General features: G+C 42.0%; 2 protein-coding genes across 3 annotated transcripts in view; one reads left to right on the top strand and one right to left on the bottom strand.

Moving 5' to 3' along the window:
* cnksr1 (connector enhancer of kinase suppressor of Ras 1) overlaps window positions 1-9,889 on the top strand; it is a 36,902-nt gene extending 27,013 nt beyond the window's left edge. For both annotated transcript variants that reach the window (XM_080413297.1, XM_080413296.1), the window contains exons 12-21: window positions 1-26; window positions 127-160; window positions 259-434; window positions 2,681-2,754; window positions 4,304-4,375; window positions 5,582-5,655; window positions 6,137-6,201; window positions 6,348-6,435; window positions 6,966-7,150; window positions 8,185-9,889. The exon at window positions 1-26 is cut by the window's left edge and continues 171 nt beyond it. In XM_080413297.1, coding sequence (XP_080269423.1) covers window positions 1-26; window positions 127-160; window positions 259-434; window positions 2,681-2,754; window positions 4,304-4,375; window positions 5,582-5,655; window positions 6,137-6,201; window positions 6,348-6,435; window positions 6,966-7,150; window positions 8,185-8,652 — 1,262 coding nt within the window. In that variant the 3' untranslated portion in view covers window positions 8,653-9,889. The remainder of the gene's footprint in view (window positions 27-126; window positions 161-258; window positions 435-2,680; window positions 2,755-4,303; window positions 4,376-5,581; window positions 5,656-6,136; window positions 6,202-6,347; window positions 6,436-6,965; window positions 7,151-8,184) is intronic.
* Window positions 9,890-13,852: 3,963 nt separating this feature from the next.
* On the bottom strand, window positions 13,853-14,557 carry cldn23l (claudin 23-like; the record flags this gene model as incomplete). Its single annotated transcript, XM_080414231.1, has 1 exon — window positions 13,853-14,557. The coding sequence occupies one exon, from the start codon at window positions 14,555-14,557 to the stop codon at window positions 13,853-13,855; it is 705 nt and encodes a 234-aa protein (XP_080270357.1).
* Window positions 14,558-18,244: the final 3,687 nt, after the last annotated feature.

The following is an 18,244-nucleotide window of genomic DNA, read 5'->3' as shown; positions in this document are numbered from 1 at the left end:
GTCCTGAAATGACTGGACTCAGGGTGGTGAGAGGAAAATGTTTAATTGACCATATTCACATTTCTTCACGTTATTGTTGTCCAAAAGCAGACTTAGTTACGGAAATGAAATATCTCTGTATTTCAGGAAATTAAAGAACCAAAAAAGATTTCTACGAAAGGTAAGATAATGTTTGGCGTGTTCACGTTCAAGGAGACATCTTCCTTGATGCCTCTCAAACATCACTCACTGGAAGCGTATCTCCTTTGACTCTCCCAGGTATGACGACGGCTCTGAGTAGACGTCGCGTGTCGTGCCGTGAGCTGGGTCGTCCTGACTTTGACGGCTGGCTGTGGAAGAAGAGGAAGGAGAGCAGTGTCTTCATTGCCCAGAAGTGGCAGCGCTTCTGGTTTGTCCTCAAAGGCCCTTCTCTCTACTGGTACACCAGCCAACTGGTAGGGACCCATTCATAGCTCTTATTCAGCTTCATTCATATTAATGATGCTGCTCACTGTCCCCGATCCAATTTTGGGTCGTGGGGGTGACGCCTATTTAACAGCACCATGAATGGGACAGAAGGCATATGTAGACCGTTATCGATCCCACGGGGGAAATTCAGTTTCAGCTTCACCCAGCTGATGGCTGCTGAGATTGTCATGATGAGCGCTTGCAGGGGAACTGTTAGGGGTTAAGGGTCTTGCTCCTGGACACTTCGACACATACTGTAGGCCTTTGTGAATGTCTGGCGGACCAGCTTGCAAACTGGCAACCTTTTGATTATCAGACGGCTCAAAACACTCTGCAGGTCATCAGTCTGTATTAGGCCAGTGATTCTGAACCTTTTTAAATTCAAGGACCCCAGTCTTATATGAATTAGGCCACAGGCCCCCATTTGATACGAATTGTATGTCTGTGACTTCATTCTACTCTGTAAAATACTCTTCGTTGAGTTACAGACCCGTAAGTGTCCATTTGGTATCTAGCTATCAATAATTGAGTCAGGGACCCCCTGGAACCTGTTAGGCCTCGTACTGATGCGGGGAGAATTCTAGGGAGAGGATCTTATCCAAAGGGAGGCTTATTGGACACACTTACTTACAGACTGAGTATCTTAGGGGTTTAAATTATGAATGGCTTCTGTCTTGTTTTGAGTACAGTTGGTTATTATGTGTATTTTTAGTTTCTGTGGAGTTTCGGCACATAATGAGTTTACATAATTTGCATGCATGCATTTTCTTGTTTGTGTGGAAATACATTGGTTTGAGCTGTCTGTTGCAATAGCAGAATGTGATACATTTCTTTTTATGACAGATTTGTTCTTATTACTAGTAGTTGTCATTGAATGATGTTGTCTTTATGACATGTATTAGCTGGTTGCTAACACCCGGCAGGTTCCTGGCTGCTGTTTAATAGGGGTCACACCCACATGTCTCAGAAACGTAGAAGAAAGCCTAGAGCTGAAAGGTGTCAGTTTCCTTCTTATTATTGTGTTATTAAAAGTGTCACATACGGTACTTATTTGTGAGTGCTAATGACTTCATCTTCTATTTGGTCGGCACCCATTATACTCAGAAGACATATGAGTTGAGCATGCCAGTTCCGCTGTTTGAGCTGGTCATCCTCAGTCTATCGCAGGGCAAACAAAACTTATTGTTAACCAATTTCACCCTGGCGTCCCTATTTTGGCCGTGCCATTATAGGCGAAAATGTTAAAAACTTTTCCAAACAGTTCAAAACGTTTTGACATTTTTTTTTTCTTCAAAACATTCAAAAACTGCAGATCTACTTGCTCACATCATTGTAAGCTTGTAGATCGACTATTCCACAAGTTGAGAATAACATACTGTCTCCATAGAGAAAGAGACTCGGCCAGGAATCAAATCTCCGAACCTTGTTCCTGTGAGCAGCCACTGTCCAGCACCCTTTGTACCATTTACGTGGATTATATAATTACTATCGGGCAGAAACCTCTTATCTCCATATTTTAACTTTTTATGTTTTCTCGTAAATTACTGCCCTACTAAAAGTAGCAAAAATAGCTATCTTTGAATTTGAATCCTGAAACCTAACAGTTTTGGACATATGAGGTTTCCACCTGCAACGATAATAATGCCTTTACCCTGATCAAGTGCAGCCAACCCTTTGGTTATATCTTCATACAGGTGGCTAAAGAATAGTTTTTATTAATAATTTAATGTGAATGAAAAAAAAAACTAAAGAACAATTTAAACCTCAGAAGAATGTAGCATTTGAACCGTTTTGGTACTGTACTTCCCCATTCTTTTATCGTATTGTCACTTTACTTTGTTCAAAAATATAGCTTGTCATTTGGGATTTCTGAAGAGCTCACAAATAAGCTCTAAGCAATTTCAAAAGATTATTGCAAGTTGTTCCCCCATGTACACCAGAGTGTACATGGGGGAATTGAAATGATTGTTCTTTATCGAAAGTGTAATCAGCATTTGCACAAAGCGCTACAACTAAATATCACAGTATTAATGTGGGCGTACAGTACACAGTAAAATCCTTAACTCCAAAGAGTGTGCAGATGGCCTTCACTGTGTATGCATCCAATGGTATTGTGTCACAGGCTGATAAATATGTTTTATTATACTGCAGCTATTTCTTCTCATTGGCTTCAGTCAATGCCATATTATGTCTAGACTCCCTATATGGATTACTGGTGTGTTTGTGTCCGCAGGAGGAGAAGGCAGAAGGTCTGGTCCAGATAGCCAGCTACAGCATAGAGAGCGCTGGAGAGCACAAGAGGAAATAGTAAGACTCAAGCATACATGATCTTGGTGTTACAATATCAGGGATTTGTTTAACCACTTAAAAACCCTAGCTTCCCAATTCTGGGCATAGGTGAACATTCAGCAAAAACAGACAAACATTTAGGAAAAATAAGTGATCTACAAGCTTGCGTTATGTGCAGTGAGTGTGTAGATCTGTGTTTTTCAGCAAAGAGATTTGGTGTAGATGGAGAAAATGTGGGGACCAAAGATAGACCCGTCGGGGATTCCCCAGTCAACTGAAGTGTCCCCGGTCAACTGAAGTGTTTAAGGGTTTAACCATTTGAACCCCAGCATCCATATTCTGGGGGGAACATTGGCCAAAAATAGCCGCTCTACAAGCTCACAATGCATCACAATGCTGTGAGCTTGTTGATCGGCTATTTTTGGCAAAGATTTTGGTGTGGACAGAAAAAAACGGTCCAAGTACAGAGACAACTCAGGTCCAGTTTACTAAGTCTATCTAGAGGGTTTAAGTGGTCAAGTGGATTAGAATGTCTGCCACATATTAGCTCTATCATGAAGCACAACAAAATGATTTACAGTTGTCACAAAGTGGGAGTGTAAACAGCGTACAAATAAACTAGTAGTAGTCTGTAAAAACCATAAACATTTTAAAAAATGGACCAGGATGCAGAAAAACTAAGTTTGTAAAAATGTACAACTGAAGAATATACTAAAAAAAAAAAATCAAGCAACACAAATTAACAGCGAGGCCCTCTCCCCATGGCAGCATACACTTCTACTGAGCTGTTTCCCTTATATACTCTGCAGACTCCACCCTTCCATTTCAAATCGACCAACCACAGTACAATAGCAATCCACCGAAGATGCACCCCATGTTCTAATCAATCAGCTAACAGGATTAACAGTCAATTGAGTCTCCTACTGACCAGCCACTCGGTCATCGAATTATTGGCTCATAAATGAGACAAAAACTAAAAAATATCCATGAATTCAAGGCTTCATGGGGTGTGTAATTGATAGAAAATACGTCATTTTCTGGGTGAACTACTCCTTTAATGGGTTAACAAATTAGTCTACTATAGACTGCTCTGTGACAACAGTTGTCTTCTAGTTAGTTAGTTAGTTAGTGCATAAATGGACACAACATTAAATGGCTGTAACAGCCACATTGCAAAATGAAGAAATGTGTTACTGCTTTATCCAACCTACAAAAAGTATTTGTTTCCTAATGAGACTGCAATTAAAAAGGTATTGTCTTATAAAGGCACCAGTTGATTAATGACGTTACAAATTTGTTCCACTTTTCATACCATACCATTATGATAGACCTGGTCCCTGTGTGTAAGTGTGTTGTTGCAAACTGTGTGTGTGCGTGCATGCGTGATGTGTGCCTGTGTTTTTGTCTAGCTGATCGATGTGTTAACAAATGAGGTTTAGGTAAAGACTTTTTAAATCTGGAACTCTGGAGATTCAGCGCTTTGTATTATAGCATATTTTTTTTACTACTTCCTGTCTTACACTGATGGACGTGTTGTACTCATTATTTTCTGTCTCTCTCCTACCAGTGTGTTCAAAATGTGTCATGACAGATTCCAGACTTTCTTCTTTGCTACCGACAATGTCACCGACATGGGCAAGTAAGTGTGGGAGAGGACAGAACGCCAACATCCCTCTCTCTCTAAGTCTTTCTTTCCCCTCGCCTTTGCCAACTTGTCATCTCTCTCTCTCTCTCTCTCTCTCTCTCTCTCTCTCTCTCTCTCTCTCTCTCTCTCTCTCACTCTCCCATCTCTCTCTCAAAACATATTCAATAATTTAAGGCCCCGATTCCCTGTGCAAATCAAAGCAGATTGTGTTCGAGACACCCTCATTAATTCTCTAAGAGGAAGGATTAAGGACTGATGGTTTATTAGGCTAAAGATTGAAATCCCTCACCCCCATTTGGAGTACTTATTCATTAGTGATAGAATTTATGTCAGCGCTGCAGACACTGCTGAGATTAATCTTTATCAAAGACAGGTCTGCACCGCCCCCTAGAGATGACTTTACAGTACTACAGTTGCAGGTGGGGGGGTTGCTGCCTCGGGGTCTGGTCCTGTTTTAATGCAGCAGAAACAAATATGGTCTCCTCTGGTTTAGATGATGTGAGGAAATTTAAAAGCATGAATAATAACAATCCATTCGTGTCCAAGGCAATGGTTTACAAACTGTGCTGACATACAGCAGAATGAACACTGACGCCCTGAGGACAGCATCTCCAGCCCCCACACATGTATAAACACATTTGTCAGCTGACACTAGCATTTCGTTGCTGTTGGGCGGAAACCTTGTATCTCCTTCTCGGGTTTTACTTTGTGGCAAAAATAGGCGATCTACAAGCTCACAACGCGTTTTTGCAATAATAAAATAAATAAAGTCAAAGTGGTTATGTGTGTCTGTGGGTTTTATAAATATTAAATAAATGAAAATAATTAACAAAATAATAAACTAAATAATAACTACATTGGAACACAGCTTCCTTTTTGCTGAAAAGTAACAGTTTTGGACATACAAGGTTTCCACCCGACTGCATTTGACAGCCGAGGTTTGTTAAGGGTGTGCATGTGCATCCATTGTTTCAGTTTAAGGATGTGATCAATGTAATGAATGGAGGAGCTCCTGTCTAAATGATGCAGCATGTCAACAATGTGCGTATATCTAGTCTGAATTAGTTGTGTTCTCTATGGCCTTTGTTGTGCGCAAGATACTTTCCTCTCAGGAGGATCTATTCTATTCTACTGACTAAATGCGTTTTGCACCTACTGTATGTCTTACATTAACCTGTTTGTCACTGTTATGTTATGCAGATGGATCAGCAGTCTGATCACAGCCATTCAGAAGCACAAGAAATTCCACAAAGACCCACCTGACAGTGAGGAGGGTAAGAATATCCCTTAATCCTTTCATTTAATTGAATCCTTGGTTGAATATTTAGCAAACCACTTTTATTCAAGCCACTTTATGATACCACAAGTGCATGTTTTTACCAACCAATTCATCATTGGCTTTATATCCTTAGCAGTAGCCTCTGTCCATTCAGCTATAAACAAGAAGTTGACTACACCTGCTCAGATAAAACATACTGTACCATTAGTACTGTCTTCAACCATACCTACTGTATATAACAAACACTTGTAATTTGATTTAACCACTTAAGCCCTATATAATTTGACTTACAATGAAGTGAGACACATCGAGACACACTGTGAGCTTGTAGATCTGCTATTTTTGCTATTTTTGAAAGTTTTGACATTTTGGAATTCATTTTAGAACATTTTCATCTATAAAGTAATGCCTGAAATAGGGACGTCAGGCTGAAAGTGGTTAATATAACTTAATAGAAGCTTTTTGTTTATGAACAGAATGCTACAGTGAGACAGATTCAGAAGATGAGGGGGCGTCCCCTTCACCACGCAGGGCGAACAAGGTCTGAACGCAGATTACTTACTTACTTACACACACACACACACACACACACACACACACACACACACACACACACACACACACACACACACACACACACACGTTTGATTGTAATCTCTGTTCATGTGTGTGTGTGCTGTACCTCAGAAAGTGCAGTCCAACACTTTGCCTCGACCGAAGAAGAAGAACAAGCTGCATTCCCCGAATCCTGCAACAGGTGGCAGCAAAGTACCAGGTACATGGAGGCGCACACGCTTCATTTCTGTCTCCTTCAATCCCGCCACACCTTTCTCTCAAACAATTTCGTTCCTGTCGGGCAGAAACCTCCTATCTCCATATTCTAACTTTTGTGTGTTTTTTTTGTAAATTAATGCCCTACTTGATCATACTGCAGCGTCACACAAAAGTATCAAAAGTAACCGTCTTGGACATATGAGGTTTCCACCCGACAGATGGTTTAATACATGAGCCTGTGAAATGGATGACTGTCTAGCGGGTGCTTTTTAACTGATGTTTTAATCTCCTGTGTTTTGAGCATCATCATCTTCGACATGGCAGGCTATTTTGCTGCCCTCTCCCCCCTGAGTGCAATTTGTCTAATCAGCTGTCAGCAATATACTTCACAACTGTCTCCTCTCTGCTTTTTCAACCAAAGCCATTCTGCCCTTGTCTCCTCTCTTAATCCTCCTCTTTATTACCCTTCCTGTATTCCTGTCTACCTATGTCCCCCCCATCGATCTCTCTTTCTGTTACTCCTGTGTCTAGGCTCCCCAGTTGTAGATGAGATGGGCGTAATGCACAAGAGCATAAAGGAAGGAGGCGTTTCTCTGATGGGTCACGACCAGCCGCTGACACGCGATCACTTCAGGAAGTCCTTCATTCGACGCAACAAGAACCCTGTCATCAACGAGAAGGCGCACACGCTCCGCGCCCTTCAGAGCACTCTCAAGGTCACCACTGAACACATCAGATTCAGTTGCACTGTTATTAACCCATGACCCACAGCTTATCCTCCACTATCTAAGAGGAGGGCCAGATAATACAAATAGCTCTATCTGTTCCCTTTCAAAATATTTGAAATGGACAGACAAACAAGTGTCTTCTCCATCCAAACAAAAGTGGGGCTGCAAATAATAATTTTATTGAAATAAGAAAATAAAGTACAGAATCATGAATCTGAACCCAAACTCACCTTTAGTCCAAAACATAACCATTGATTCATGATACAAACACAATCATTTACATTTTAGTGAAGTTGCGAGTAGCACATTATGTATCCCTAAACTGATTAATCAATAACTTTTAGTAAATGATTAATCAGTTACTAAAATACTTGTGGATCTACTATTTTTGGTACTTTTGTGTGACCCTGTATTATGATGAAGTAGGGCATGCATTTACAAAGAAATATAAACTTAAAAAATATGGAGATATGAGGTTTCTACCCGACAGCAACAGAATGCTAGTGTCATCTGAGCTGACAAATGTGTTTATATGTATGGGGGCTGGAGATGCTGTCCTCAGGGCATCAGTGTTAATTCTGTTCTGTGTTTGATGATCAATTAATCAATTATTCAATGAATTGTTTAACCCCTAAAAGTAATATATTGTTATGCCTGAATAAGAATTTTTCGCTGCAAACAAATAACAAAAAGAAACAAGAATTATAATGATTTTAAGAAATTATGATACTCCTGCTCATTTTATTTATTTATTTTCTGAAAAAAGTGAATAATCCACAGATGGATTAAGGACTCATGTTCAATACAACATAAGTTGTTTTGAGAATCTTCTTAAATTCAATAACTTGAAATAAGGCATACCACTTATCTGGTATCTACTTATCATTCCGTCTTGCAAGACAGTTATTCTTCGCTAACCCAATGAATATGCATTAACATGAATGGACACTCCATCCCTAGTATGGATGGAGACTCACACCTGTCAGCATTCGGATAGCTAACGGACGCCCTCTGTTCTGCAGGCCAAAGAGGCTGAGCTGATGCAAATCAACAAGGTCCTGGAGGACTCGGATCTGACAGCTGCTAAGTTTCGTCAGTGGAAGGAGAACCACGAGATGCTCGTTCAAGAGATCGAGAAGCTAGCCCACCTCAGCGCTTCCAAAACGCAGGCTGGTGATGATTCTGATGAAGTGCTTGACGTGCCCATGGAGAGCACCGCCGCTGTGTCGGAGACCGAAACGGTCACCATGGAAACAGCCGGAGAAACGGAGACAGATGCTGCAGACAGACTGAGCCTTTGTTCCGGGGAGCAGCTAGTGGACGCGGAACCGTCCGATGTCCTGCTGGAGATCCCGCCGGGTTCTCCAGTGGCAGACATGCCTCCAATGTTAGAATTCTCTCTGGGTCTCTCCCTGCATGACTCCATAAACAAGCAGGTGGATGCAAAGGTGGAGGCTGGCGGAGACTCTGAGAACTACTTCTACATCTAAAGCCAAGACGAGACTGGTCTTACCACTGAAAGGTTTACGTGGTGTCGCTCAAAGAAATGGAGAAACCGAAGATATTTGTCTTAAAGCAGTGTGAAATAGCTGGTTCACTAAAGCCTGATTTATACTTCAGCGTACAACGGTGCTGCGATGTGAGCTTGTAGATTGGCTATGTACGGCGAGCAACACCAACATATGACGGAGTATGAGTACATTTATGCTCCTTCGTACAATGGTGTTGCTCACCGAAAATAGCCGGCCTTCAAGCTCACAATGTGTCGCGTATGCAATGCCGTGTAAGCTTGTAGGTTGGCTATTTTCAGTGCATGACACCACGACACAACCGTACAACAAAGTATACATCAGGTCTGTGGCAATAAATTGAACACGACGAGTCATATCACTGTTAAATGACATCACCTCAGGTCTGTTTGTTGTTTATCATAGGAACCAGGAAGGTTGGGTTTGTTTAATTATGACCCAGACCCAACACTGATTGATGACAAATACTACAAGATGGAAAGAATTCAAGTGTGTGTCTCAAGTGTGAAGACAAAAGAACAAAAGTTGCCATGCCATTGTTTGTTCATAGATCCAGTATCTTTTTATTTGATGCTACGGTCCTACTCCACTGCTAGATAAAAAACTATTGTGAAGCATTTTCCTCATAATTCTTATGAGTATCTCTTTGTATTATAGTTCATGCCTTATGTAAATAACATTTTACTATAAAGTTATATTTGTTTTATTGACATTACCTTATTAAAGGTATACTTTTAAAAGGTTTTGCACAGAACGTGATGTTGAATCTCGCTTGGGGAACACTGTAATAATGCCTTGTTGGCAACATCAAGGTGTTCCTCGCCTCCATAGATCATTGTATTATGAGTTATGTTTGCCACACAATAGAGCTGGATGACTCTTTATCTCTGAGCAGAGGACCCATTGAAGGTCTGTATTGCTCAAACCCAACATGAACAATTACCCACATTAACCCTGGCATCCCTATTGTGGGCACGTCATTATAGGTGAAATTGCTTTATTTAAAACATTTCTAAAAGAGCTATTTTTTGCTATTGGTCATACGGACAAAGTAGAGGGTTTATGTGGTTAACAAATGGGCAAAATATATACATGAATGAGCATTTAGGCTCAACTGCTTGAGGACATCAACGCTAAACAGAGACAGATCTCGTTGTGACAAGGCTGTTCATTGGCTTAATAAACTGGCAGGTCATCACTGAAACGTGCTGTGATCTTTATTATGGTTGTAAAGGATAGTGTGATGTTCATTAATAAAAATGTAAAGTTGCTGATGTGGCTAAAGAGGCTAATTTTGATGAATGAAGGAGGAATTTTCAGTATAAGAAGCAATGTTATCAGAGTGTCTGGCCTATTTCACAGACTGTAAGGTAACTACACCTACAAAAAAAACACAAAATTGTTCTCGCTGTGCATGTGTGCTCATAACATGTCTGTGGTGTTACTTACATACATTAAGACAAGGAGATTGTCAAGACTTTTCAATGGGACATCTCTGCACAATTGCCTGAATAGGTATAGAAATTATTCCTCAGTTTAGGTCATAAGAGCATCATAGAAGCAATATTATCTTCTGTGGCTGCTTTGGAAAGTCATACTTGTCATTTATATTCATTCAGTGGTCTTATTGCTGTGGTCTTCAAACGATTTGTAAGCAAAAGCAAAATGTGTGCACTGTTGTGCACTGAATTTGTATCAGCTTGCAGAGCTGATCAGTAAAGAGACGCTACAACTAGTCGTCACTTTCTCATAACTTTTTCCTCATTGGCTGGCCTTGGTAAAAGCCAATGAGGGCTCGCCAATGGCTTCCCATGTCCTCTCAGAATATGGCATCTAAACAACTACGCAGCATATGGGATCTAAACATGTCGATGGTAGTCACTACGGATGCGATACTGTGTTGGGCAATCTATGGTAAATCTGTGGCACTGTTCCTCACTCGGCCAGCCAATCAAAGGGCTAGCTCAGTTTTGCAAAAACAGCCATCTTGTTTAGCGTTTAGTGGACAGGATCACAGACTGGCAAATATGGTTTTATTTAACGATAGAATGCAAAAGTATATTACTAAGCACACGTATGACAGTGTGTTTAGTCAGAATGCTTTGCTGGCCATGTTCAATGAAGAAAATGGTTATGGGATGTTTTTTTGCCGCGGAGCTGCCGGCTGTATGTGTGAGTGGAAATGATGACCGGACCAGCTTGAGAACACTATCATGAGGATTCAGTGATAATTGCGTCTGTTTTATCAGCCAAAAACAAGTTTAATAGCCTAGATATATGTTTGGTAATGTTTAGTAGGAGTCATGAGTTGACAGTACTTTTCAAGGGGTTTTGCTTGCTCCAAGCTGATAGTATGACTGTGTCATTTCTTGTTAAAGCATATGTAGCTGTTCCCAAATGACTAAAGACACAATCTGACCTAGCCTCTGGGTTAAGAATTGAAAATCAACCTTAACTGTAATGTAATGCAATATATTCAGCTCATGGAGCACTGAGACGATGGTTCATAACTAAGTCATTATGAACCATCAGCGCAATGCTCCTGCTATGCAATGCTACCCGAAAACCTTTAGTACAATGATTTGTTGTCCCTTCAAATCTTCCCCAATGTGGGCTTGAAGTAAAGCAGAGTGCCAGCTCAGAACTTATTTGCTCTTGTGTGATCAACAAGCTCACAACGTGTTGCATCCATGTGGCATCTGCAACGTTCTTGTGTAAGCATATATTCATATAGCTTTTAGACACTTCTGACAGATTGTCACGCCCACACCGGGGATGGAATGTAGGACCCAAAATGCAGAAAACACTCTTAACACAAAAGACATTGGCAAACTGAAAACTCTTTCCTGAAAACTCAAGTACTAAAAGTCAAACATGGCACATGGCAGCAAACGAACAGAAGACAATAATCCAGCAATTTAACTGAGCACATCTTAAATACTCAGACGCACGACAGCTTGGTGCCCAGCTGGAACCAGTCTCTCGATCAGGGCCACACAGAGAGGGGGGGGGGGGCGGGGGGGTGAGCAGAACGAGGGCAAGAACACACTGGGCAAGGGCAGAGTGACATTAGGGGCAAAACTGGAGGGAGGACACAGAGCAGGGACAGAGGCCAAGATCGTGACACAGATATTGTTCTTGAATTTCTTAATTTTTTAATGTACAGTAGAATCCACATTATGTTGGTGCACAAAGGGTCAACTTTTACATTAACAATAACAATTCATTCACAAAGAATACATTGTAATTCTGTTGTTGCTGCTTGCAGTACAATGTCACAATACGTCATAGCATACATCCACATACATCATCTACAGCAGTGGTTCTCAATCTTTTTTGAGCTCCGGACAACAATCCTCAAGGACATATTTAATACATAAGAAGGATTCTATTTTATTACATTTTCTTTATTAATATTTAACATTACTGATTTTAAGCAGCACTTAATTGTGGCCCGGTGTCACGCACCAAAAATAGCTGATCTACATGCTCACAACGCATCGCAGTGACGGATTATGAGTTTGTAGATTATTTTCGGAGTGCGACACAGCACGCAATGAAGCATATAAAGCCCTTAACACGTTAACAGTCATTATTTAATTTCAATTGTTTTCCCCACACTCTGCCATTAGTTCAAAACGTATTCTTAAATTTGATGGACTTATGAAATATTATTTAATCTTATTTTGAGATTACCGTAGATCACTGTTGAGGAACAGTGATCTATGTTCATCAGATGATGATTCATGCTTCAGTTAAATGGCTTTGTAAAAGGCAACACTGATGGTCAGGCTTGGGAGAGAATAAAATACAAAGGTACATTTTTCCTTATTTTGCTAATGTTTTAGTTAAAGTTAAAGAGTCAACAATTATTTAAAAAAATAACTTTTCCCAAGCCTATCAATATCCACCTGTTTCCTAGGCTTTTCACTGTGTTCCACTTCCTGTCTTTTGATCCAATGAAATCCAATGAAACCGGTCAGATGACTAATGATATCCAATGAAATCCGACAGGAAGTGGAAAACACACAGCCAAGAAACAGGTGGATAAACTCCAGAAATCAGTGGCATATTATAGGCCTACTGGCCTATCAATCTGATACAATAATAAATAATTAGTATTTTACATTTTCCAACACATTAAAACACACTCATTAGGTATGAACGTCTAAAAGTCTAACGTCTAAAACAGTATGAAGACATGGCTACAGAATGTACAAACGGCAGTACAACGTTTACCAATGTTTTCTAGTCATTGCAGTAGAAGGCAGCATGGATTTGAGCTTTTTTTCCTACAGTTAATAGTACAGCATAGCATAGCATTCTTACAAAGCTTTTTCTACCACGAATCACTTTATATTTACACCCCAAAATGGCACTTCTGTTTTCAAGGCAAATCATTCTGCCAACATCAATACCTGTTGCGGATGTTATAAATGAGGTTCTATGATTACATTCCATATGATTTCCTCAGAGACTCCAGGTTCATTACAAGGTGGTTGTTTCCAATTTCAAAATCAATTTACAGGCGGTTTTACAATCAACTAGGGAACAGAACTGCTATATTTCCGCTCTCATACAAATGGCTTCATCCTCACCAATTTGATCTTACAGTCCTGTGGGTTTTCTTTCTTTATCTGTTTTCCAGTTTACATTTTTCCTCCCAATTTAGTCATTATACCAATTCCCAATCTGTGTCACTGCCAACCATGCAGTGACAGGGACTAGCTGGTCTTGGGGAGGGTGTATATACACCACCATATGTCTACTCAGATACACATGAGGTCACCAACCACTTCTTTTCATCAGACAGTGAGGCGTTTCACTGGGAGGACGTTAACATGTGCGGAGGAATGGAGCCTGCCCACTGGTCTGACAGCACGTGATTCCAAAACCCCAACAAGTCTGAAAACTGTTAGGTGAGGGTGAAGTTAGAGTTAGAGTTAAGTTTAATCAGCTCCCTGATGAACAGGCTTCCCAATCAACTTGTAGGAGTCGCTAGTGCAGTAACAGAGATTGCTCTCCCCACCCAGCTTTTCACCTGTGATAAATGGAACGCCCGGCCAAGCCAGAGGCACTGTGAAGGAATCGAACCCCAGGAGCTTTACCCCTGTGCCTCCCGGATGCCTAGTCCTGTGCGTTTTCAGAGCTTTCACCCATTCTAACAGCTAACATCGTATAACTCCGTCTCTGGAAAGGCGCGGCACACAGAACAAGCGGGTAGTGCCGGGCATCTTGGCCTTTTGAAGCTAAACAACAGAGCACTGCCTCCCAGCACCTGTGTGCATGCGCCCAGCCATCCAAAGTAGAGAGACCCAGCCGGGCGCATGCTGAGGCGCGGGAACCTGGAGCCGTGGCCTCCGTGACCTAGCTCCATCCCCAGTCTTTCGAGATTGTAAGTGTACACCCCGAGGGCAGCCAGGCTGAAGAGTCCAGCCAGTGCCACCAAGAGGCCACCGGTCGCCGCTATACCTCTCAGAGGAAGATCTGTCCAGCTGCGAACGCCGAAACTTGCGAGAACGATCCCAGTGGCGCACAGGAAGAGGGAGCTGAGCACCAGGCCTTGTGCCAGGTGAACCCGCGGGTCTCTCTGGTACGGACCTGCCACAGGCCAGCACTGCTTCAACTCAGAGTGAGCCACCTGCAAGCAGGTTTGCCACAGCCCGTCAGAGCGCAGTAAGAGCAGTGCATCCACAGGGCCAGTCCTTATCCCCTTCAACCCTGGCAGAGGAAGTGATCCTGTCCCTGTCAGGCCTAGGCGCACCTGCCCCTCCCTCCACTGAGGGGTGATAGTGGCAGTGAAGACAAGGACCAATCCTAGTGGGGCAAACACAATCCCCATCACCATGGAGGCTGGGGTGTGCATTATGGGTAAGGAAAGTTCTAAATCTACGTTGTCTGTCTCTTGTAGGCCTGCCTACGCCTCAGCTGTGAGATAGGTCCGTGGATTTGTATACCTGGTCAGATTTTCATGTGAAGTACAGCAGCCTCTCGATATCAGTCGTTGACGTGCTACTGTGAGGTGCAGGGGAGATCTTCCAAACAAAGGCTGTAACCAACTCTTGATCCTCTCTTCACATGGAGGGACACCACCGAACACGCTTGCTCAACTTCTCAGCATAGAGACGATGATGATAATTTCATATTTCTGTTAATCCTGTCTCTGTTAAAGGCAGAAGAAATACGGGCCTCATCGCGCTAGAAGTGTCTTGCTCTTCCAAACACTACAGTGACCCGATGAAGTCTGTAATATAAGAGAGAGAAAAAAAATGTGAAGTGTTTGTGTGTGTGTGTGCTCTTCTAACCTTATTAACCTCTTCATCTCCACCTCTGCCCTCTCTTACCGTAGCTACAGGTCCTCCACTCCAGTCACAGTCACTGAAAAGGAGAGATACATGGCGATATCGCAGAGGACAAGACAAAGATAGGCAGGAGAGGAAAAATGTGCATGCAGAAGAGAGAGAGAGAGAGAGAGAGAGAGAGAGAGAGAGAGAGAGAGAGAGAGAGAGAGAGAGACAGAGAGAGAGAGAGGGAGAACAGTGTTGCTTGCCACACCATCGTACAACAAGGTATAAATCAGACTTGACTGACTAACAGATAGAGAGCAGAGACAGCAATAAGCTTGGTGGGCAGAACTTAGGCAGGAGGAGGCACTGTGTTGTTTCAGTGTTCTAACACTGGACAGCAAAAGTCTCAGTCTCCGTTGATGCCCGTTTCTGTTGCTAGGATACGGTAACCTGACCAGCCTCAGCCAGACTGTGCAGTGTGGCTTTATTTATCACATGGATGTCTTACATTCTACTCTGTACAAGACCCTGTTGTCTGTGTGTGTGTGTGTGTGTGTGTGTGTGTGTGTGTGTGTGTGTGTGTGTGTGTGTGTGTGTGTGTGTGTGTGTGTGTGTGTGTGTGTGTGTGTGTGTGTGTGTGTGTGTGTGCGGGTGCGCGTGCGTGTGTGTGTGTGTGTGTGTGTGTGTGTGTGTGTGTGTGTGCGCCGTGCGTGCGCCGTGCGTGCGTGAGTGTGTGACTGTCCGTGACCATCATGCAATTATACACTGTGCGACGTGCGTCTGGGTGTTTTTGTGTATGTGAGCAATCCTTTTTTTTTATCTTTCAGACAGATCAGTGTAGAGAGTAAACCAAGGGCAGAGAAAGAAGAGAGGCATGCGAGACAAGACAGGGGTCGGATTTTAACTGGGGGTCCTCTCCTTGCGATCATGAGTTGTTAGACCATCACCTGAATACTGTGGAGTCTGTCAAGCTGCTGTGTTGCGACCTGAAGAAAGACACTAGGTCCTCTGAGAAGGGGATGAAACAGCTCAATGACGTCTACATATACGTGTACATACACATTGTCCACACGTACATTGTGTTCAACACACACACACACACACACACACACACACACACACACACACACACACACACACACACACACACACACACACACACACACACACACACACACACACACACACACACACACACACACACACACACACAGTCACACACACACACAGCCAGAATCAATAAATCTCTCTCTCTCTCTCTCTCTCTCTCTCTCTCTCTCTCTCTCTCTCTCTCTCTCTCTCTCTCTCTCTCTCTCTCTCTCTCTCTCTCTCGCTCTCTCTCTCTATCTCACAAACACCCAGACAGACAGGTGATAATGTAATGGCTATCACATCTTTATTGCTGCTCACATCCCGACAGCTTCTAGTCATTACAGTGTCTCATCTCATCTCATCACTTTTCTTCCTTACAGCTGTGAGAGTGTACACAGTAAAATCCTCACTGTTAATGTAACTCACAGAGTATGCAAATGTAACCATTTGTACAGATCCGTAAACTGGTCCATTTGGTTTAATTGACTCTATGGATTTGTTGTGTGTAGAAACTCACACAATATATTATTATTTTGCACTTGTTACCTAGTCCAGTATTGTTACATGACATAACCAATAAATGAAATAAAAAATGGAGAAAGGACACGTTATGAAATCAATCTATAGTTTTCATCTCCAACGCTAATTGTATTGCTGCCAGAGCCTATTAGTTTATTATGACCTATAATCAGTAGAGCAGGGTTGCAGGAGACACAAATTGGTCTATTCGAGAGAAATAGATCTCTCGCATACTGTGTATTTTCTCAGATCTGATATGATATATGGCGAGTGCAATTGTTGAATGAATAAACACTTGTCTCACCATTATGAAAGAGTACTTGGAGAGTTAATACATTTTATTTTATAGTCTTTAAAACTGCAGTATCATTTCAATGGTGGATCTATACTACGTACAGTCAAATCCTGAGTGTTAAATTAACTCTGAGGGTGTATGATAGGTAAATTAACACCGAGGATTTTGCCATCCACGTCTGTTAAAATAATGCAACCCTTTAATTCTTCAGGAATAACCTGGTTAATATGGTATCAGAAAAGGACATGTTGCCGTTTAATAAAATGACTGAGGAGATTTTCACTGATGAACTAATATTACATATTATATTATTGTCTTATGACGATTAGTCAATTGCAGTAATTAATATGAAATATCTCATATGTAGTGATCACATTTTTGTTTTTTTGAAATAGAGGATGCTGAGGAAGTATTTTTCAACACACACACACACACACACACACAAACACACACAAACACACACACACACACACACACACACACACACACACACACACACACACACACACACACACACACACACACACACACACACACACACACACACACACACACACACACACACACACACACACACACACACACACACACACACTTTCCCCCTTGCTTGGCTTGTCTGTCAATCAATATAAGCGCTCACTTACCATTCAGCAGAGGTAGTGGAATCTTCCTGCAGATCTGAACGTTAACATGAACCTCTCTGGAGAAGGAAATGTTTGTTCCATCACTTCCAGCTCCTCTCTATGCCTCCTCCTCCCAGCATCTTGACTCCATCAGTCTCTCTCTCTCTCTCTCTCTCTCTCTCTCTCTCTCTCTCTCTCTCTCTCTCTCTCTCTCTCTCTCTTTCTGTATCTCTCTCTGCCGCTGTTTGTCTCTCTGCCTGTATCTCCCTGTCCTCTTTCTATCTTTCTCTGCCTCTGTCTCTCTTGTTTATTGAGTGTGTGTGTGTGTGTGTGTGTGTGTGTGTGTGTGTGTGTGTGTGTGTGTGTGTGTGTGTGTGTGTGTGTGTGTGTGTGTGTGTGTGTGTGTGTGTGTGTGTGTGTGTGTGTGTGTGTGTGTGTGTGGTGCAGGTCCAATTTGTCTCTCTTCTTTTAACCACCCTGGCATCCCTATTTTGGGCATGTCATTATAATTTCAAGATTTTCTAAATAGTTTAGTTAAAATGGCAGATTGTTGTGAGCTTGTAGATGGGATATTTTCACCACCCATCATAGCGTATATGTGATGGGTAGTATATATGTCACAGGTAGATTGGCATTCCAGGTAGATTGGAAGTGGAGCGCTTGTTTTTAGGCTCGGGACGGGGCTGCGATGCGAGGAGAACGACAACATGAATATATATACATACTGGCTTCAGTGG

This window comes from Gymnoscopelus braueri (genome assembly GCF_963280865.1).
Source record: "Gymnoscopelus braueri genome assembly, chromosome: 19".
In the NCBI taxonomy this organism is placed as follows: domain Eukaryota; kingdom Metazoa; phylum Chordata; class Actinopteri; order Myctophiformes; family Myctophidae; genus Gymnoscopelus; species Gymnoscopelus braueri.
Note: the sequence above shows the minus strand (reverse complement) of the source record. Positions and strands in the feature narration are given on the sequence as shown.